Source organism: Leptodactylus fuscus, chromosome 4 (assembly GCF_031893055.1).
Source record: "Leptodactylus fuscus isolate aLepFus1 chromosome 4, aLepFus1.hap2, whole genome shotgun sequence".
NCBI lineage: Eukaryota > Metazoa > Chordata > Amphibia > Anura > Leptodactylidae > Leptodactylus > Leptodactylus fuscus.
The window spans coordinates 132951265-132972901 of record NC_134268.1 but is presented as its reverse complement, the minus strand read 5'-3'; the positions used below and the strand labels follow the sequence as shown (position 1 = coordinate 132972901).

General features: G+C 41.0%; 1 protein-coding gene across 3 annotated transcripts in view; it reads left to right on the top strand.

Annotated features, from left to right (window-relative positions):
• The first annotated feature begins 4977 nt into the window (after positions 1-4977).
• The window catches only part of RECK (reversion inducing cysteine rich protein with kazal motifs), a 130888-nt gene continuing 114228 nt past the window's right edge, over positions 4978-21637 (top strand). For all 3 annotated transcript variants that reach the window (XM_075271091.1, XM_075271090.1, XM_075271092.1), the window contains exon 1: positions 4978-5148. In XM_075271091.1, the coding sequence (XP_075127192.1) occupies positions 5049-5148 (100 nt within the window). In that variant the 5' untranslated portion in view covers positions 4978-5048. The remainder of the gene's footprint in view (positions 5149-21637) is intronic.

Sequence of the window (21637 nt, the reverse complement as noted above, 5' to 3'; positions counted from 1 at the left end):
GCACCCCAGATTTAGAGCTTATGAGGGAAAATATACTAGAAGTGATTCCCAAAGTGATCCCCTCTCCCCACAACAATAATAGGAACTACTGCGGAAATAGTAGGGAATTTGGTGTTACCAATGCATTCTGAGCAGCTTACATATTCATTCTTCATCCGCTGTGCATTCACATCTGGGATACTAATGCTCACTACACCCTCTGATAAATACTTTGAGGGGTGCAGTTTTCAAAATGGGGTCTCTCCTTTGGGTAATCTACTCTTCTGGTACCTTACAGGCTCATGACAACATCTGAATTTGCTCTTCAAAGCCAAATAGTGCTCCTTCCCTTCTGCGCCCTGCTGTGTGCCCAAACTGCAGTTTATGCCACATGTATGACACTGGTGTACCCAGGATAACGGATGTAATGTAATTTGTGGATATAAACTACTGCTTGAGTACACCCAGGCACATAAGGGAAGGAGCGCTATTTGGTTTTTGGAGCACAGACTTGAGCGGTTTGGTTTTTGGACACCATGACACTTTCGCAGAGCTGAAACACCAGTAAAGTGGAATCTCCTGATAAGTGACCCAAATTTTGGAAACTACACCCCTGAAGGAATTTATCCGGGGTGAGCATTTTTAACCCACAAGCAGCGCCGCACCTCCCATGAGGCGACCTGAAGCGACTGCTTCAGGCGGCGCTATGCCACGGCCCCGGGGGGGGCGGCATTTTCGCTTACCTAAGCCAATCCAGGACAAGCTGACCTGGACTGGCTTAGCGTCACCATCACCAAGCAGTGGATTGGGGAGGTCGCTGGAGCCCCCTTTGCTCCGCCCCCTCCTCCGGGGAGGGGGGGGGCGGCTTTCTGTCCGCCTTGGGCGTCGAAACAGGTAGGTTCACCCCTGCCCACAAGAGTTGCTAAAATTTATTATCCATAAATGAATATCCAGAAGTAAAATGACAATATTTCCAAGAATACGTAATTCCAGTGCGTAATATGTTTTGCCCGGCTTATCAGAGATGAACGCTCAAAAAGTTGTTGCGCCTGGGATACCCTCATAACAGTTTTTGGATTGTGTATCTCTGCTGATACAAGCTTAACACGACATATCGGACACTGAAATGGCGAATCTCTGGAAAATTTTTATTTTTAACTTCTCATTATCAGCTGCACATTCAGGTCTGGAAACTAAAAAAATGCAACACTCAAGGGTTAAAAATGCTCACTACCCCAATTGGTAAACATTTTCAGTGGTGTAATGTTCAACATGGATGACATGTCTGTGGATTTCAGTGTATTGGCAATTCAGGAGCTTTGCAAAAGTGGCATGGTGTCCTAAAACCAAACTGTGCTCCAAAACCAAAATAGGGCTCCTTCCCTTCTGTGCCCGGCTGTGCCCAAACAGCAGTTTATACCCACGTATGGCATTAAGTACATTATCCTGGGTACAGCAGTGTCATACATGTGGACGTAAACTACTGTATGGACACACAGCAGTGCGCAGATGTGAAGGAGCGCTATATGCTTTTGTAGTGCAGATTTAGATTGTTGGTTTTTGGACAACATGTCACATTTGTAGAGACCCTAAAATTGCCCCTACAAAATGGAGTCACTTCTTTGGGAATTCCAGTTTACTGTCACCTCAAGGGCTCTGCAAAAAGCACATGGCATCCAGAAAGTCCCTCTAAATCTATACATTAAAAGCTAAAAAGCGCAGAAAATCTTCCCTTCCGAGCCCAGCTGTGTGCCCAAGAAGCAGTGTACACCCACATATATAATTTTTTTTCCCCTTGGGATAGTCCACTTAATAGTTTTAGAATTGCATGTCTCTGATGCCACAACATATTAGTCACTGTAATTGCATATTTCTTTAAAAATTTAAATTTTTATTTTGTACATTAAGTTTTGGGAAGCATTTATAGGCTCAAAATGATAATACCCCTTGATACATTCCTTGAAGGGTGTAGTTTCTAAAATGGGGTCACTTTTGAAAAGTATTCCAGCCACATTTGCCCTCCAAAAGCAAAATAGCACTCTCCATTTTGAGCCCCACAATGTACCCATACAGCAGATTATGACCACATATTCGGCATTTCTGTGCACCAAACTGTGGGGTGTTTTTTTCTTCTTTTAACGCTTCCAAAAATTAAGAATATGGAGCTAAATGGATGATTTATTGGGAAAAAAGTAATTTTTCATTTTTATGTCACAATGTTAATAAAACCTGTGAAACAGCTGTGAGCTCAAAATGCTCACTATACCCCTACTTACATTCTATGAAGGGTGTAATTTCCAAAATGGAGTCACGTTTTGGGGGTTTCCATTGTCCTTGTACTTTAGTGGCTCTGCAAATGTGACATGGCATCCGAAAACTATTCCAGCAAAATCTGCTCTCCAAAAGCCGAATAGCGCTCTTTCCATTCTGAGCCCAACCATGTAAACAGCAGTTTACAACCACATATGGGGCATTTCTGTGTTCAGGAGAAATTGTGTAACAAACTTTAGGGAACTTTTTCTCCTTTATCCTCTAGTGAAAATAAAAAAAATTGGGATTAAATTGATGGCTTATTGGAAAAAAGTAATTTTTCATTTTCACATCCCAATTTTAATAAAATCTGTGAAACAGCTGTGGGGTCAAAATGCTCACTATATCCATTGATATGTTCTGTGGGGGCTACAGTTTCCAAAATGCGGTCACTTTTAGGGGGTTTCCACTGTATTGGTACTCTAGGGGCTCTGCAAATGAGACATGGTAACTGAAAACTATTCCAGCAAAATCTGCCGTCCAAAAGCAAAATAGCGCAGATCTGCAAATACAGCAGATTATGACCACATATGGGGTAGTGCATTTTCAGGACAAATTGTTTAACAAACTGTGGGGGGCTTTTTCTCTTTTAACACCTTGTGAAAATGAAAACATTGGGGATAAAGTGATGTTTTAGTAATTTTTCATTTACACATCTCAATGTTAGTAAAATCTGTAAAACAACTGTGGGGTCAAAATGCTCACTATACCGCTGGATGAATTCTGTGAGGGGTGTAGTTTCCAAAATGGGGTCTCTTTTACGGGGTTTCGATTGTTTTGGTACTCTAGGGACTTGGCAAATGAGACATGGTGCCTGAAAACTATTCCATCTGCTTTTTAAACATCCAGTGTTGCTCATTCCCTTCCATGCATTGCCGTGTGCCCAAAAATCAGTTTACACCCACATGTGGGGTATTTCAGCGCTCAGGAGAAATTACCAAACAAACTGTGAAATCTTTTTTTTCCTTTCTATTTTTGTGAATGTGTTAATTATAGGTCTGAATGAATGCATTCATGAAAAAAAAAAATGAAATGTCTAAATTTCACCTCCATATTATTTTTATTCTTATGAAATGCTTAAAGTGTTAACAAACATCCCAAATACTGTTTTGAATTAATTGAGGAGTGCAGTTTTGAAAATGGAGGTGGGTGTTTCTATTATATAGGCCTTTATAATTCCTTTCAGAACTGAAGTGGTCCCTAAAAATTAGTTTGGGGAATTTTCTGGTAAATCTGGAAAATCGCTGTTACACTTGTAAGCCTTGTAACATCCAAAATAAATTAGGCTAAGGCCCCACGTTGCAGAAATGCAGCTTTTTTTGTTGTTGCAGCTTTTCCTGAAGTTTTTTGAGCCAAAGCCAGGAGTGGATTGAGTAGAAGGAAGAAGTGTAAGAACGTCCTATATATTTCCCATTCCTTTTGAAGCCATTCTTGGCTTTGGCTCAAAAAACGGCAACAAAATCTGCAACAAAAAAAGCTGAGTTTCCACAAGGTGGGGCCTTAGCCTAAAAGACAATCAAACGATGATGCCATTATAAAGCAGAGATATGGTAGATAATATTTATTCGTGTATTTGGGTGGTGTGGCTATGTGTCTGAAAAGCCGAGAATTTCACATTTTGAAAATTGCTATTTTTTACAAATTACCATCAAATTTCCTATTTTTATAAATAAATAACTACAAAAATATTGATTAGTGTTTATCAGTAACATGAAGTATAATGTGTTACGGAAAAAACAATCTCAAAATCACTTGTGTAAGTTAAAGCGTCTCAAAGTTCTTGCCATTAAAGTGACACATGTCAGTTTTGAAAACGAGGGCTGTTCCTTAACGCACTTTTGGACTGTGTCCTTAAGGGGTTACTGTAGTGGAGTGGTTGCATCTGTGGGAGGGAGCAGGAGTAGCACCTAACATTTGGTCACCTAATCCTGACGTTTGGTAGCCAAATCCACAGCACAGTAGCGGCTGGAAGGTGGGACTCAGGAGCGAGTGAGTGGATTTTGCCCTGCTGTGGCGGGAGGTAGTGTGGCACTTGTCCAGGAGAGCTGAGAGCCAAGCTATGTGTATTGTTTGTGACCTAACCTACGGTTGGAGGCGCTGATTGTAACTAGGCCTTATTTTTGGAGTAGGGCTTATTTTTGGAGAAACAGGGTATTTGCCGAAGTAATGGTAGGTTCACACTAGCATTGGGGTTTCCGTCCTTCGTGTCTGCTTGGGGACCCAAAAGACGGAAACTCTGTCTACTTAAAAAGCTTTTGGAAACCTGCGAACCCCTAAACTATAATAGGGTCCTCCACGTTCCTCCTTGCAGACTTTTCTCTCTACTGATTTTAAACGGATTTTGGGATGGAGTCTTCTAGCGTTACTGTGTTTTGACCAATTTTTTTTTACCATCCATTTTTATCATCCTCACTTTTGTTGTGTGTTTTATTTATTTTTTACTTAAGATCTTATTAGTCTGCTTAAATCACGTTTTAAGGCATATGGATTCAAAGTTAGATTTTAATAAATCCTAAAGAAAAGTAGTTCTGCTGGCAAAGAGACTGGGAGCCAGGGAAAATGAGGAACTTCTGGAACTCTTACAACTGATAGGGGTGGTGGATACAGGAAAGTGGAGAACAAGGGGGAGAAGTGGGGGTGGGTAGGAAAAAGTCCAGACTGAGAGGAGGAGTGAGGGGAAGTGGAAGAGGAGGAGAAGGAAGCAAGAGGGGACACTGGCTGCACTGCACTGGAGGAGGGAGAACAACAGCATAGATGTGATGGCTTCAGCTTGTGTGTGGCTCATGTCGGCAGCAACCACTTCAGGACTTGTTGGACTTTCTCTGCTCCTGGTGGTAGCGCTGCTCCCTGAGGCTGCGGGTAAGTGATGACAATGTTACTGGAGGTAACTGTTACTGTGACTCGTTTACCTCAGCGCAGCGTCCAGATCACCATCACCTCAGCGCAGCGTCCAGATCACATATAGTATTGGCATAAGGCTTATAGGTAGTGGGTACACGAGCCTGTCATGTAGCGCTGCAGCTCCAGCATCTGCTCTGTTTGCTAGAAGCGAGCCAGTAATGCGTTGTATGTGTCCCGAATGTTTCATTTGTGGACTAGCAGGGCGGTAGTCATTGCCAAGGTCCTAAGCCCTGGCACTCTGTTCTATGAACTTTGGGTCACACAGGAAGAGCCCCGTGAATGTACAGAGGGCTGCAGCTGCATAGTTTAGGAAGTCAGGCAGACCCTCCCCCATTGTAGTCATCAGTGCAGTGTGATGATAAGAAGAAGGATGTTCTCCAGATGGGGAGATTCTGCTGAGGTACAAGGATAGAAAGAATGGATTCATGTACTGTAATACTGCAATCTATGAGGAGTTAGCCGCTTACAGTGGTCTTTCCACAAATATTGCCATAGAAAGTTCATCATTTTTGTAAACAAATCATTAAAAATGTTGCATAATTTTAGAGATTTCCTCTAGCCGTCTTAGTGGTAACAGTTTTTTGCCTTTATTGTTTGCCAATGGATATGGCCAGAAATGCAGGAACTTTCTATGGTCTGGGACTTCACTCAGTCCCCACGATATGTATGACAGGATGACCCAGCTACGAGAAGGCATTCAGGGCTGGATTCGAGACTATAGAACCTTTCTGTATTCAAGGTCGTTCCATGGATGCAAATACAGTTTTTCCAAGATTTTTAGTACATACAGATTTTTTTCTGAAATTTGTAAAAATGGAGCATTTCTTAGAAAATACATCATTTTATACATGCAATTTTCACGCACAGTTTGGGCTACTGGGAAAGTACATCTCATTTTACTTTCTGCTACTTTTCCTGTGTACGAGCTTACTCAGTGCTCCAGATTTATGAAGTCAGTCAGTCTGACAACATAACAGATTTATCTTAGTAACTTGGTGTATGTATAGATTGTCTAGTCTCAATTTATACCACATTTTGCATGCAGGGTTCCTCTGTCCGCTTGAGAAGTCGGACAGCTTCACTTGAGGACAGGAAAGGACGGGCACGGAGTGCAAAAGAACGCACCCGATGCCCATTGAAATAAATGACAGGTGTCACGGACACAGCTAGTGTCCGCTCCTAGTGTCCGTGACAGATTTTGAGTGGACATTAGGAGCGGACACTACATGTCGGACACCGACGGTAGTGTGAACGCTCCCTAAGAAAGTTTTTAGCTCAGACTAGGTACATCTATCGTAATCACAATATGGTATAAGGAAAATGCTTGTTTTTGTACTGTGTTAGCCAGTGGGTAGGAAATATAAAAACAAAAAACTTGCGAGTCTTCAGTAGGTGATACCTTTTTAATGGTTAACTCATAATGATGCCAGAATATGACGTTTCGAAGCTCTCGGCTTCTTCTTCAGATATATCTAAAAGCACTTTCTAAAGGCTGCATATTTATGTACAACAGGACACATAGGGATAGGATTTCAGGAGAGAGGGGGAAGAGGCGTATTACTATATACATATAAATATAAACAATTCACAGTTCCCAGGTTCTTTATCTTTATGTCTGTCTTAGTTCAGTGATTTCACCTACTGAAGACTCGCAAGTTTGTTTTTTTTTATATTTCGTAATCACAATAGGAAATCTGGGCCAATGTGTATGTGTGTAGCTTAGAGAGACATAGGGACATTTATGAAGACTGAAGAAATTTATGAGACATAGGGACATTTATGAAGCCTGCTCTTTTGTATATCAGTATTAAAAGTATTAAACACCTTCTTCACTATGAGACTCATCTCGGGGGCTATTAATAATTCTGGCACACTCTTCTGCATCAGAATTGAGATATAGGTCAGTCGTGAACTGGCATAGATTTCTGTTAAAAATCGCACCAGTTATACACTATATATAATCTATATGCAAAATACTTCAATTTTGTCTAACTGCTTGGAAACCATGATCTGTAGTAGTTAGTCAGTGGTTAGAGAGGGAGCCCCTTGTCTCACCCCTCAGATTCCCTACATAGCAGCCAGGAGGTCTAAAAAAAAGGCCTTCAGGCTTTCATGGATGGTTGCCTGTCCTTAGGCCCCTTTCACATCTGCGTTTGGTATTCCGTTCAGGGACCCCCTTGAACGGAATACCGAACGCATTGGGAAGCAGTGAGTTTATGAAAGCACACGGACCCCATAGACTATAAAGGGGTCCTCGTGTTTCCCGCTCTGTGTCCACAGGGAACATGTGGACAGAAAAGTACTTCATGAACTACTTTCCTGTCCGTATGACATGGACACATGTCACATGGACCCCATTATAGTCTAAAGGGAATATAGTTTAAAGGTAATCTGTCATCAGAATCCAGTTTCAGTGTAGCCCCTTAGATAGATTGGTTAGCAACTCCATTACTGAGATATCCAATTTTTGTTGCCAATATGCAAATGAGCTATTTTGAGCAATTTTGGGGGCATTGCCATTGCTCTAGAGTAGTAAATGGCAACGCACGTGTTGCTTCAAAGAGCTAATTTGCCTACTAACAAAAAGACAGTAGCTTAGCAAATTCACAAGATTAAGGCTAAGGCTCCACGGGCCAGAAACGCAGTGTAAAGTGCTGCGGGAACGACCGCGACGTGAACGCATTGCGGTTCTTCCCGCAGCGCTTTGAACAGAAAGTTCACAGAGTTTTCCTCCGCTGACTTTCTGATACAATTATATTCATGGGAATGGGGCAACACGGTGGCTCAGTGGTTAGCACTGCAGCCTTGCAGTGCTGGAGTCCTGGGTTCGACTCCTGCCAGGGAAAACATCTGCAAGGAGTTTGTATGTTCTCCCCATGTTTACATGGATTTTCTCCCATTCTACAAAGAAATACTGATAGGGAAAAAATGTACATCGTGAGCCTTATATGGTGCTCACAATCTACATTTAAAACAAAAAAAACCAATAATATCCATGGGGAAGCCGCCGGTGTTTCTGTAGATATAATTGACATCCTGCGATTTTCAAAATCATGACAGATTTGGAAATTGCAGCATGTACACGCTGCGATTTTTTTTTCCCGCAAAGTGGGGATGGGATTTGCAAATCGCGCCGTTTCCAGCCCGTGGGGCCCCAGCCTAAGGGTGCATTCACACTGAGTAAACGCTAGCTTATTTTGTAGAGTAAAATTACACTTGTAAATTTTGCTATCCCATTGACTTCAATGATATTTTTTTACAACTGTAAAAATACGCCTGTAAAAAATACGCCTGTAAAAAATACGCCTGTAAAAATACGCCTGTAAAATGTCATTGAAGTCAATGGAATAGCAAAATTTACAAGTGTAATTTTACTCTACAAAATAAGCTAGCGTTTACTCAGTGTGAATGCACCCTAAAGGAGTTTTTTGGGTAAAAAAAAAATCAAAAAAACATTTTAAAAAAAAGATCTGGTATTGCTATTAATAGGTTAATAAGTGCATCCAAAGACTTTTAGTAATGTTTAGAGACACAGACTGATTTTCCTCTTTCTTTGTCTGTTCCCATTGCCACTAATGAAACAACATGAGGGAAGCTCTCTGCCTTTATGTTTGTTTACTTTTGTAAAGGAAGAAGTTTTTCCTTCTGTCAGTAAGGTAAAAAAAAATAAAAAATGACTGAAGTATGAAGTTTGCATTGATTTAAATAGACATCGGGCGCGTTCTTTTACAGTCCATGTCTGTCCTTAACTGTCCATTCCCAAAGATGTCCAACTTTTCAAGCGGACAGAAAAAAAACTACATGTCGGGTTTTGCTGTCCGCTTGAAAAGTCAGACATCTTTGGGAACGGACAGTTAAAGGGGTTGTCCCATCACAAGGATCCTATCTATACTGCTTGTTAATGTGAATGTAAGACTTTTCCTACATACATTGCTTCAGCAAAACTGCTTTGTTTGTCCACTATCTTACTTTATTCATTTTTTTGGGACACACCCCTTGACTTATCTGGTCATAAGTCAAGTGATGTATCTGCCTGCTCTGAGGGGGGAGGGAGGAGGGGCTATGTGCACGGGAGCGAGCCTGGAGGGGGGGGTAGTTTACCCTTTGGGCGGAAGGGGCCGCCAATACAAACCCGTCATCCGCTGTAATAGAGAGGCGGATGTCGGGGAGGGTTAGACGCCAGCAAAGATGCCTGCAACATTGCTATGCTTCTGCCCTGCATGAAGCCAGCAGCGGCAGAAGCGATGCTGCAATTCCGGGGGGGGGCGGAGGAGCGGAATAACAGCATCGCTTCTGCCGTTGCTGGCTTCATGCAGGGCAGAAGCATAGCGATGTTGCTGGCATCTGTGCCGGCGTCTACACTCCCCGGCATCCGCCTCTCTATTACAGCAGATGCCGGGTTTGTATTCACATATGCAAAGCCAGCGGCGAGATGCCGCTGGCCCTGCGTGCACACTCATAGACCAGTCTAGCTTTCACAATGCGAATACAAACCCGGCATCCGCTGTAATAGAGAGAGGCGGATGTCGGGTCTGTATTGGCATTGTGAAGGCTAGACTGGTCTATGAGCGCGCACGCAGGGCCAGCGGCATCTTGCCGCTTGGCTTTGCATATGTGACCCGGACCACCGATGACGCAACAAAGCCAGAAGACAGAAGATTTTATAGCAATGAAGACTGGTGAGTATGCGACGTGGGACAACCCCTTTAAGGACAGGCACGGACTGTAAAAGAACGTACCTGATGTCCATTTAAATCAATGCAAAATGTCACAGACACAGCTAGTGTCTGCTGCTAATGTCCGCACAAGATTTCAAACGGACACTAGCTGTCGGACACCGACGGTAGTATGTACGCCCCTTTATAGTTTGACGATTTTGGGGGGGTTTTGTCTTTACTTTGTACAAGCAATTTTTTTTTTATTGTCAGGCGATGTGGCCATTTGAGGGCTTGCAGTTTGCGATATGAGATGTACTTTTCAATGCCACTATTTTGGGGTGCCTGTAACTTATTGACTAAATATTATTAACTCTTTGTGGGTGGTATGTAAAAGAAAACAGCAATTTTGGCATTGCTTTTTAGCATTTAATTTTTTCCCCCTGCAGCGTACAGCATAAATAACATACTACCTTTATTCTGAGGGTTCGTATGATTACAGCAATATCTCAGTTATATTATTTTTTAAAGGGATTCTATCATTAAAATCAAATTTTTTGTCGATCACACGTAAGAATAGCCTACAAGGCTATTCTCCTACCTTTAGATGTCTATGCTGTCGTTCAGTAGAAATCCTGGCTTTTGTCTGTATGCAAATGAGTTTTGGTTTTTATGCTGTTTAAGTGCTGGGGCCCGCCCCCAGTGCTGCGAGAGAACTATTTTGCATATAGATGAAAACTGGGATTTCTACCGAACGGCGACGCGGAGAAGACATCTAAAGGTAGGAGAAGAATAGCCTTTCTTAAAGCTATTTCAACGTGTGATTGACAAAAAATGTGATTTTAATGATAGAATCCCTTTAATGCATTGCTATTTGAGCAGAATAAAATTCAACTTAGGGAAAAAATGTATTATTTTTGCACCATCTTCTGAAAGGCATGACATTTTTATTTTTCTGCGGACAGAGCTAGTTGAGGGCTCATTTTTTGCAAGACAACCTGTGCTTTTTTATTGGTACTATTTTAGTTTTCATTTGACTATTTGATTACTTTTTATTTAACATTTTGTGAGGCAAAGGCAGTGAATAATCATTATTTTGTGTGATTTTCTACGTTTTTTTTTCTAATATCATTCGGCATGCGGATTAAATAATTTTTTATTTTTATTGTTTATGGAAGCGGTGATATCAAATATGTAATTTTTTTTTACTTTATTTTATATAATAAAACATTTTATATAAAAAAAAAAATGGGATTTTGGGAGCTTTATTTTTTGTTATTTTTTTAAAAAATGTTTAAGCATTTTTTTAACTTTAAAAAAAAATAAAAATTCTTGTTGTCCCTATAGGAGATTGAAGCAGCGATCTTCTGATCGCTGGTTCAATAGATATACGCTGCAATACACATGTATTGCAGTGTATAGGAGGCTGTCAGCCCGTGCAGACGCATGGGCTGACAGCCTCTATTCTTTGCAGGCTCAACCAGGTACATGGAGGAACAGATGTTGGGCAGGCCCTGGGTCACTGATCAGACCCCAGGCTGCCTATCAGGAACACTGGCACCCCCCAAAAATGTCGTGGGAGGGCCCAGCTCTGACCGCGGGTTTTACAGGACAGTTACAGTTGTACATACATCTAACACCCGCAAAGCAGGGTGCACACAATTTCTGCATGCGCACCATTCTTCCACTGTAGTACTATGGCGTCTTGCGTCAAGTCCTTCCTGGCAGCACCATACTATTACCGCAGATGTCGGAAAGGGGTTAAAGGAAAACACTAAGATCATTGCGATCGTTGAGACCTGTTGGACCTAAAACATTGATTTGCATTATCCATCTAATGTTGTCATTACAAATGACATCTCATACTGCAAACAACAAGCCCTAATATGGCTATATCACCAGAAAAATACAGAAAATATAGCTTGTAAAAAACCCCCCAAAATCCCACAAATCATAAGAAAAAAACTGGCTGGGGCAAGAAGGTAATGTATAAGCTGGGCAAGGCTGTATTTGGGTACACCCCAAATTTAGAGCTTACAAGATAAAAGACACCAGAGGTGACCTCCCAATCATAGGAGCTACTGGGAATATAATAGGGAATTTGGTGTTCCCAATGTATTCCACACAGCTTATGTATTCACTTTTCACCATCCACTGTACATTCACGTCTGGGATACTAATGCTCACTACACCTCTTGATAAATTCTTTGAGGGGTGCAGTTTTCAAAATGGGGTCATTCCCTAGGGAATTCTTCTTTACTGGTACTTTAGAGGCTCTGTAAACATGACATGGCGTCCAGAAACCAAACATCTGAACATACATTTCAAAAGCCAAATAGTGCTCCTTCCCTTGTGTGCCCAAACTGCAGTTTATACCCACATGTATGACACCAGTGTACCCAGTATAACGTACTTAACGTCATATGTGGTTTAAACTGCTGTATGGAAATAGCCAGACACAGAAAAGAAGGAGCACTGTTTTAGTTTTTGGATGCCATTACACTTTTGCAGATCCCTATAATGCCAGTAAAGTGAACTCCCCTGATACGTGACCCTATTTTGGAAACTACACCCCTGAAGCAATTTATCTAGGGATGCAGTGAGCATATTTAACCTCCAAGTGTTGCATTAATTAATTTTCCAGAAATGAATACGCAGCTGATAGTGAAAGGTTAAACTGACAGTTTTTCCAGTTATACTTCAGTTCAGTGCGTAATATGTTGTTAATAATGTTAATGTTACAGTCGTAAACTGTTGTTAATAAAATCTGTGAAAAGGCTGTAGTGTCAAACTGCTCATTATGTCCTTTGATATCTTCTAAGAGGGGAGTAGTTTCCAAAATGGAGTCTTTTTTATGGGGTTTCCACTGCATTAGTACTTTGAAGGCTCTGCAAATGCGACATGGCATCTGAAAACTATTCCATAACAATCTGCCCTCCAAAAGCAAAATAGCACTCTTTTCATTCTCTGCCCTGTCATGTTCTCAGTTTTCGGAGCAGCTACTTAACAAACTGTCGGGTGCTTTCTCTCCTTTAACCCCTTGTGAAAATGAAAACTTTGGGGATAAAGTGACGTTTTAGTATGTTTTCATTTACACATCCCAAAGGTAGTAAAATTTGTGAAATGGCTGTGGTGTCAAAATGCTCACTATATCCCTTGATGAATTCTGTGAGGGGTGTAGTTTCCAAAATGATGTCACTTTTAGGGGGTTGCACTTGTTTTGATACTCTAGGGGCTATGCAAATGAGACATGGCACGAAAACTATTCCAGCAAAATCTGCTTTTCAAACCTCCAGTGTTGCTCCTTCCCTTCCATGCGCTGCCATGTGTGCAAAAATCAATTTACAGCCACATGTCAGGTATTTCTGTGCTCTGGAAAAATTGAATAACAATCTATGAGATGTATTTTCTCCTTTAACTCTTTGTGAATGTGATAATTTTAGGGCTAAATTAATGTATTAGTGAAAAAAAATGCAACGTCTAAATTTCACCTCCATTTTATTTTAATTCATGTGAAAAGCTTAAAGGGTTAACAAACCCCCCGAATGTTGTTTTGAATCATTTGAGGGGTGCAGTTTTGAAAATCAGGTGATTTGTGGGGGGTTTTAAAATATAGGCTCTTATAACCCCTTTCAGAACTGAGGTGGGAAATTTTAGTTTGGGATAATCACTGTTAGGGTCCATTCACACGGAGTAACGTGCCACGTGATGTGGCACGTATACGGCGTGTGAGACTTTGAGCGCCGTATACGCTCCCATTGATTTCAATGGGAGCCTGGATCGTATAGGCCGCGTTATTTTGCGGCCGTGATTTTGCGGCTGCAAAATCACGGCCGCAAAATAACGCAGCGTATACGATCCAGGCTCCCATTGAAATCAATGGGAGCGTATACGGCGCTCAAAGTCTCACACGCCATATACGTGCCACATCACGCGGCACGTTATTCCGTGTGAATGGACCCTTACATTTGTAAGCCTTCTAATTCCCAATATAAATTAAAAGATGATGCCAATATCTCTCAGATATATGGCAGATAATATTTATTAATGTGTTTGGGTAATATGACTGTCTGTCTGAAAAGCAGAGAAATTCACATTTTGTAAAATTGATTTTATTTTTTTCTAAATGTAATGATTGTTAATTTGAGACAAGTAACATGGCAGAATTGACCAACCAATCACAGTGATTGTGAATCTGTGTACTTAGATATTCTGCTGTCATGGGGTTGAGCTGCAATGCCATGCCTAGCCACTGTACAATGTATGACACTGTGATCGATAACTGAAGAGTGAAGAGGTCACAGTGGTCATCCATATACTGCAGTTCCTTCTAACAGCTGGATGAGTCCTCATTACTTCAGTCCAAAAAAAACCCTATTAGTCCAGGACCCCCGCGTAGTATAAATACAGCGGTTTGGCCGCGGTGTAAACACTACATAAAAAAAATTCGGCATTTTATAGTCACTGCAAAGTTCTATCAAATCCTATCCACACATTGTGGAAAATAAACACAGAGGACACGCTGTGTTTTCCAAACTGTTGCGGTTTTGAAAATCGCAGCATGTCAATTATACCTACAGAAATGCCAGTGGTTTCCCTGTAAGTATAATGGAAACAGAAACTGCCTCTGAGTTTTTTGCCACAGCATTTTTAGCTGCTTCCCGCTACATGGAGCCTTATAGCCTTAGGGTCCATTCATATGGAGGAAAAAGGTGGAGAATTTGGTGTGGAATTTCAGCGCTGAAAAAAAAGCCTCCCATTGACTTCAATGGGTTCCTTTAGCTGAAAAAGGTCCGTGTGAATGGACCCTAAGGTCAGATTTTATCCGCCTTACAAAGGTTTTAATTTATTTCACAGAGTTTGCTCCAGAGTTTTCATTTGTATGTTTTTTGCAGTTTCCCAATACATTGTTTAGAACAGTAAATGGTTCTATTAAAAAATGTAGTTATTTAGTATCATTTCTAACTGCTAACTACTAAACTATTAACACTTTACTGCTGCTCTATTACCAAAGATGTTGGGTCTTTAACCCTTTGAGTTTGTATGTTAATACTCAGCATCTTTTTTCATATTTTTCCCCTCTTGCACCAGAGTGAGTGTGAATATGAATAATACACCCTCAGGAACCTCCTCTCCCTCCTTAGTAGTTTCCTGTCCCTGGAAGTGAAACCTACCTGCCTCGGTGCTATCGGGAACCCGGAGTTGAATCCATGGCATGGTGCAGAGGCAGGGGATGGCCCTGGTTGGGGTCCTCTCCTGATCCCCTCTTCTTCTTTCTTGGCTGCTGGGGGCTTTCTTTTACAGGATAAGAGGCTAACTCCCTTCCCAACTGTTCCCTGGGGACCCTCCAAATTGGAGGGCTGCTGTGCAACAGGTTCCTCCTACCGGGATGCAGGGTCTTGGCTCTGGCGGGAGGAGGAGTGAAGGATTGTTGTGGGTAGTTGCTGGATGCTGGCTTCTGGTGAAAGAGGAAATGCTAAACCGGAAGTAACTGGCAACCGCAGAATGACACCAAATTTAAAAGAGGACGTGTAGGAGGCCTCTGGCTGTGGTATCCAGCAGTGTTCCTGCGTGTTTCCACTACACCTGGAATATGTAACAGCAACAGCAGCCTCTACAGCAACCTCAGCAGCAGCTTGTACAGCAGCTGCAATCTCAGCAGCAGCCAGAACTTCTTCATCATCATCATCATCTTCTTCAACAGCAGCCAGATCCAAAGGCCACTTTGGGGGCCAGGAGGAAGGTACATCCATACCGGTCTTGGTACTGATGGGAACTGTAAGTGACCGCGGACCACCTTTTTTATGGGTCTTTTTTTTTTACTAACAGCTGTCCTTTTTTTGTGTATTTAGGATAGGCCCAAGAAGGCGCTTGCTAAGCTTAATCTTGTAAAGAGTGCCCCAAATGCACATAGGGGCTGCAGGTGGAGGTCACGGTGTGTCCTGTTTCATGTGGACTGATTTGTTTGTATATGGGTAAGATTACTTGTAATATGTGTGGATAGTGTTTTTGGGTCTGGACGCCTAAACTATGTTTGATAGTGCTTGACAAATTGGACTTCTTTAATTATTTATAAGCATTAGCTTATGTTTGAGACAGCAAACTGTTTACTTCGCTGTTGTATGCATAACCTGCTTCGGTATTTTTAGTCCATTGTCAAGCGTATGCATCTATACATAGATATTACATATAATGATAGTTGTTACTTACTGTATTTTGACTAATGTTAATCTGCAACAGTACTCTATGTCCATTGTCAATATGTGCACCTATATATAGGTGTTATATATGACGTATATTTATATGTCTCATCTCACATGGGACACCGTGACCGTGTCTTTTTTTTTTTTTTAATATCTTTTTTTAAACAACTTTTTCCTTGTTTTGAACATTAAGAAAAAAATATTTTTGTATATTTTTGTAAAATTAGTTTCCTGTGGTGATTTTCAGTTTATTGTACTATCATTCTGTGTAGGTATGTGGTTATTTACCTAGGATATGAGTATTGTAGGTTGTGCTTTTTCCTTTAACGGCCTGGAGCTTGAAAGGTCGTTATTAAAATTTAGAAGGTTTTCGGATGAGATCCTTTTGAAGAGTAGGAAGGCAGATCTAGGCTAAGACGTGGGTTAAGTTCTCAGAAATTTAGATCTTCTGAGGGTGGTATCAGAAGTTCAGACTCCACAGGTCCTGGACTTTCTTCAGAGGGGACTGGAGAAGAAGTTGTCCACCATCAGGCTCAAGGTGCAGGTGGCAGCACAAGGGGCTCTTTTCCACGTCAAGCTGGCAGACTACCCATGGGTGAACCATTTCATTAAAGCATCCTTCAAAAGCAGACCAGTAGTGCAGTCTAGAGTTTCCCCCTGGGATTTCTTAAATCTAGATCTGAATGCACTAACCACGCCTCCCTCGGGACCCTTGGCGGAAAGCTCTATCAAGTGCCTTATCCTCAAGACCATCCTATTAGTAGCCCTCACCTCGGCCAGAGAGATTAGTAAACTTCAGGCCTTATCCATTAACCCACCTTTCCTGACTATCTTAGAAGACAGGGTTATACTTAGCCCTGATCCTGCCTTTGTGCCTAAAGTAGCGTCCAAATTTCACCTTACCCAGGAGATTGTGCTCCCTTCCTTTTGTCAACCCAAAAAATCTTTGAGAGGGGAAGTTTCACAGTTTGGACGTGAGATGTAGCCTGATTCAGTATTTATCAGCGACTGCGGGGATGGAGGAAAACTAGTTCACTGTTTGTGATTTTTGTAGGTCCCAACCGGGGCTAATATCTTTTCAAACAGTTACCTGGCCAGAAGGGTTAATTATGCTATTGGTTTCGCTTACAAGTTCCTCGGGGATGTCTCCACTGGAGGATCATAGACCTCTTCTACGAAGGCTGTGGCCACGTCTTGGGCAGAGAAAACTAATGCTTTGATAGATCAGATTTGTAGAGAAGCTACCTGGTCTAGATATATATGGTTTTGAATGGTATACTACTTTTACACAGTAACATTACTTAATAACTAATAAGTAATTTTTTTAATGACACCAAATTTTGAGAGCCACATTGTTTGAGGGCTTGTCCATCATTGAGCTTGTGCTTGTCCTTAGTAATAATAATTTTGTGAAGGTCCATTCACACGGAGTAACGTGCCGCGTGATGTGGCACGTATACGGCGTGTGAGACTTTGCGCGCCGTATGCGCTCCCATTGATCAATGGGAGCCGGGATCGTACACACTGCGTTATTTTGCGGCTGTAATTTTGCGGCCGCAAAATCACGGCCACAAAATAACGCGGCGTACAAGATCCTGGCTCCCATTAAAATCAATGGGAGCGTATACGGCGCGTAAAGTCTCACACGCCGTATACTTGCCACATCACGCGGCACGTTACTCCGTGTGAATGGACCCTCACAAAATTATTATCAGTCACAGATAACCCAAAACGGCAAAGTCTCACACGCCGTATACGTGCCACGTCATGCGGCACGTTACTCTGTGTGAATGGACCCTGATATAGATTTTTTGGTGGCAATGTGAATTCCTCTATAGACTGCAAGACACAGCATACATGTGTCTATAGTACCGAACAAGCGATCAAAGCATCACTGGTTCAAGTGTCCTTAAGTGAAAAAAAAAATACAATTAAAGTGTATAAAAAAAGTTATGAAGCCCCCAAAATTCCACTTTTTCTACAGAAAATGAATTATATAAAAAACTCCTAAAAGTGAATAAAAACAATGCATATTTGGTATTGCCGCATCTGTAACAACTTATACAATAAAACGGAAACAATATTTAATGTACTTGGTGAACGGCGGAAAAAAAAAACCCGAACACTGTGGGGGCGACAATGAAAATGTGTGGGTTGTGGCCAAGGGACAGATGGTGGCGCAGTTTAGCACTCTGTCTACACCTAACCCACTTGCCATTTCCACCCCCCAGGGGCTCTGTGGTCTGTCACCTAAGACTAGACATGGGTGACAGAATCAGCAATAGCAGATTCTGAATCTACTGCTCTGACTACTTTGCATAGCCAAAAAAAAAGCTGGAATGTCATTTTAATGTTCTTATGTTAAAGATAAAGCATCTTGTTTCTTTAACAACTAGAGATACAATTCTCTCCATCTCATAAAGCATCTGTCACCCTGACCTTCACATCTTTTTTTATGTCAGCAGTTTGGCTTTCTCAATGTTCTTCCTTTCAAATATTTTTTTACAGCATGTTTGAAGTTCTGGCATTTGCAGAGTTTATCTGAAGAGCTGCACAGAATCTGCCACATATACATGTTTTTAGGCTTGATTTAGAATGGGGTGTTGTCCTCAGCTAAATGCTAGGCTCATTTTATATCCCAGCACAGCTCATCTAAGTAGTAGTTTCAGACAAAACAAAAGATCAGGACACATTGCAAATTGTAATATTTCTGATAAAAAAGAGATTTTTATATTTTTATACATCTTTTTAACATGGTCATGTTCATTTTACACCAATAGTGAAATCAAAGCTTTTTTAATGAAAATTATAAAACATAATTTGTAAGATACCAATCCAAGACTTTAGGACTGTCCAACAACCCGAGGCCATCTTCACACTGTTCTGTGTAGCTGAGTTGAGATTGTAATAAAATAGCCAAAAATAACTCACTTCTATTTTACCTCATGAGTAGAAGGGTATTCCAGGATAAAAAATATTGATAACCTTTCCCAATAGTGGACTGATTCTAAAACTAAAATTCACCAAAATTTTTAGCTGCACAGAGACCATTAAATAATGTATGATATTTTAATTGGTGACAGACCCTCTTTAAGTAGTTGCATGTGCACAAGTTGTTTACTGGAAAAACTCCTTCCTGCCATATAGGATAAGCACTCGCTCAGCCAATCAGAGGGAATGGGGACGAGGTTCAGCACCATGCTTTCAGTCACATGGTTCGAAGTATTTCACCTCCTTAGCTGCTAATTGGCCTATGAATTTGAGGAAACATGACAATGCAGGTCACTTTGGCCTCCTGGGTAATACTGACACTGCTTATAGTTGTAAATAGATAGGAAACATATTAAATAAACAATACAGTATTATCAGCTTACTGTTGAGTCTGTGACAAGTTTAGTTTAATGCATACTGTCAAGGATAGCTCTAATAAACCTGCAAACCAATTATTGAGCCGATTTAAAGTGGGGACATTAATTATGTTTTGCCTTAGGTCTGAAATATAAGACCCTGACTAAAACAAACCGCTGTCCCTGCAGACAAGCTGCAGGCGGACAGTGGCGGTCACCTTTACAAACCCTTTCAAGTAAATGGGTTTTAAAGCTGACCACTGGGTTTCCTTCCCCTGTCCAGTTTCGCCGGACTGAGGACTGAAACCGGGTGGAATGCACACACCGGACACCAAGCACAAGTGTGAACTCTCCCCAATTTAATTTCCAGCAATAAAGGCAACTGATAATTTAAAGTGAAAAATATGGGTTTTCCACAGATACACCATTTTAGTGCCTGGTATGTTGCACCCTGCTTGTGTCAGCAGAGACTCACTCCAAAACCTGTTAAGCGGATAACCCAGGCTTTTATTCATCTTTGATACAAGCTGGGCAAAACATATTAGGCACTGAACTGACGTGTTCTTGGAAAAATTGCCATGTTCAACTTTCTCTATTAGCTCCATATTCATTTCTGGAAAATAAATTAATGCAGTACATGTGGGTTAAAAATTCTCACTGTACCATATTTGAATGTGGCATCTAAGGGGCTAAAACCCACAATTAGATTTCAGACCAGGGTTACGCTAGGTTCACACTAGCGCCCGGAGTCCGTCCTGAGCCTTCTGTCTTCTGCATGCAGAAGACGGAAAGCTGTCAGACCGGGTCCGGCCGTGTGCGCCGGTGAGCGTTTTATGCTCTCTGCCGAGAAACCGTTTTTTTTTTTAAACTAGACACAGAGTATTGCATGTCTGACTCTGTGTCCGATTTAAAAAAAAACAAAAAAAACGGTTTTGCAGCAGAAAGCATAAAACGCTCACTAGCGCTCATGGCCAGACATCTTTCAAACCCATTCAAATGAATGGGTTTGAAAGAGTCTTGCAGGTTTGTGTTGAAATCTCTCGTCAATTTTTCTTTTCCGTCCACATCTAGGGAGGTTAGCCACAGTGCCGTGGGCTTTAAACTTCTTGATGACACTACGCACGGTAGACACAGGAACATTCAGGTCTTTGGAGATGGACTTGTAGCCTTGAGATTGCTCATGCTTCCTCACAATTTTGCTTCTCAATTCCTCAGACAGTTCTTTGGTCTTCTTTCTTTTCTCCATGCTCAATGTCGTACACACAAGGACACATGACAGAGGTTGAGTCAACTTTAATCCATTTCAACTGGCTGCAAGTGTGATTTAGTTATTGCCACCACCTGTTAGGTGCCTCAGGTAAGTAACAGGTGCTATTAATTACACAAATTAGAGAAGCATCAAATGATTTTTCAAACAGTGCCAATAATTTTGTCCACCCCCTTTTTTATGTTTGGTGTTGAATTATATCCAATTTGGCTTTTTGACAATTCTTTTTGTGGTTTTCCATTGAAAACAAATTAAATAAAGATAATAATACCAAAGAATTTGTGATTGCAATCATTTTCTGGAAGAAAATTAGTATTATCTGACAGAATTGCAGGGGTGCCAATACTTTTGGCCAACACTGTGTGGATTTTGAAAATTATGAATTTTCCAAATTTTCTCCAAATGTCCCCTTTTTTTCCATAAATGAATTAAATAACCAAACATAGAGTATGTGACAATAGGCTGCTTATGTGAAGCTTACCACTAGTACGGGCCACTGCAGTTACATCAGGAGGAAAGTACATATAAAAGTGTTTATGGCACCACACATTATAATATTTTCTTGTGGCCCCAATACAGTACAATGCCCCCTAGTTTCCACCACATAGTTTAATCCCTTAAGGACACAGCCCAAAAGTGCCTTAAGGACCAGGCCTCATTTTTCAAAACTGAAATGTGTCACTTTATATGGCATTAACTGTGAGATGCTTTAACTTACACAAGTGATTTTGAGATTGTTTTTTCGTGACACATTGTATTTCATGTTACTAGTGTAAACTAATCCACATTTTTGTATTTATTAATAAAAAAATATAGGAAATTTGATGGAAATTTGGAAAAAAATCACAATTTTCAAAATGTAAAATGCTCTGCTTTTCAAACAGTTATATCACACAAATACATTAATAAATATTATATACCATATCTCTGCTTTATATTGGCATTATCTTTTAATTGTCATATAATTTATTTTGG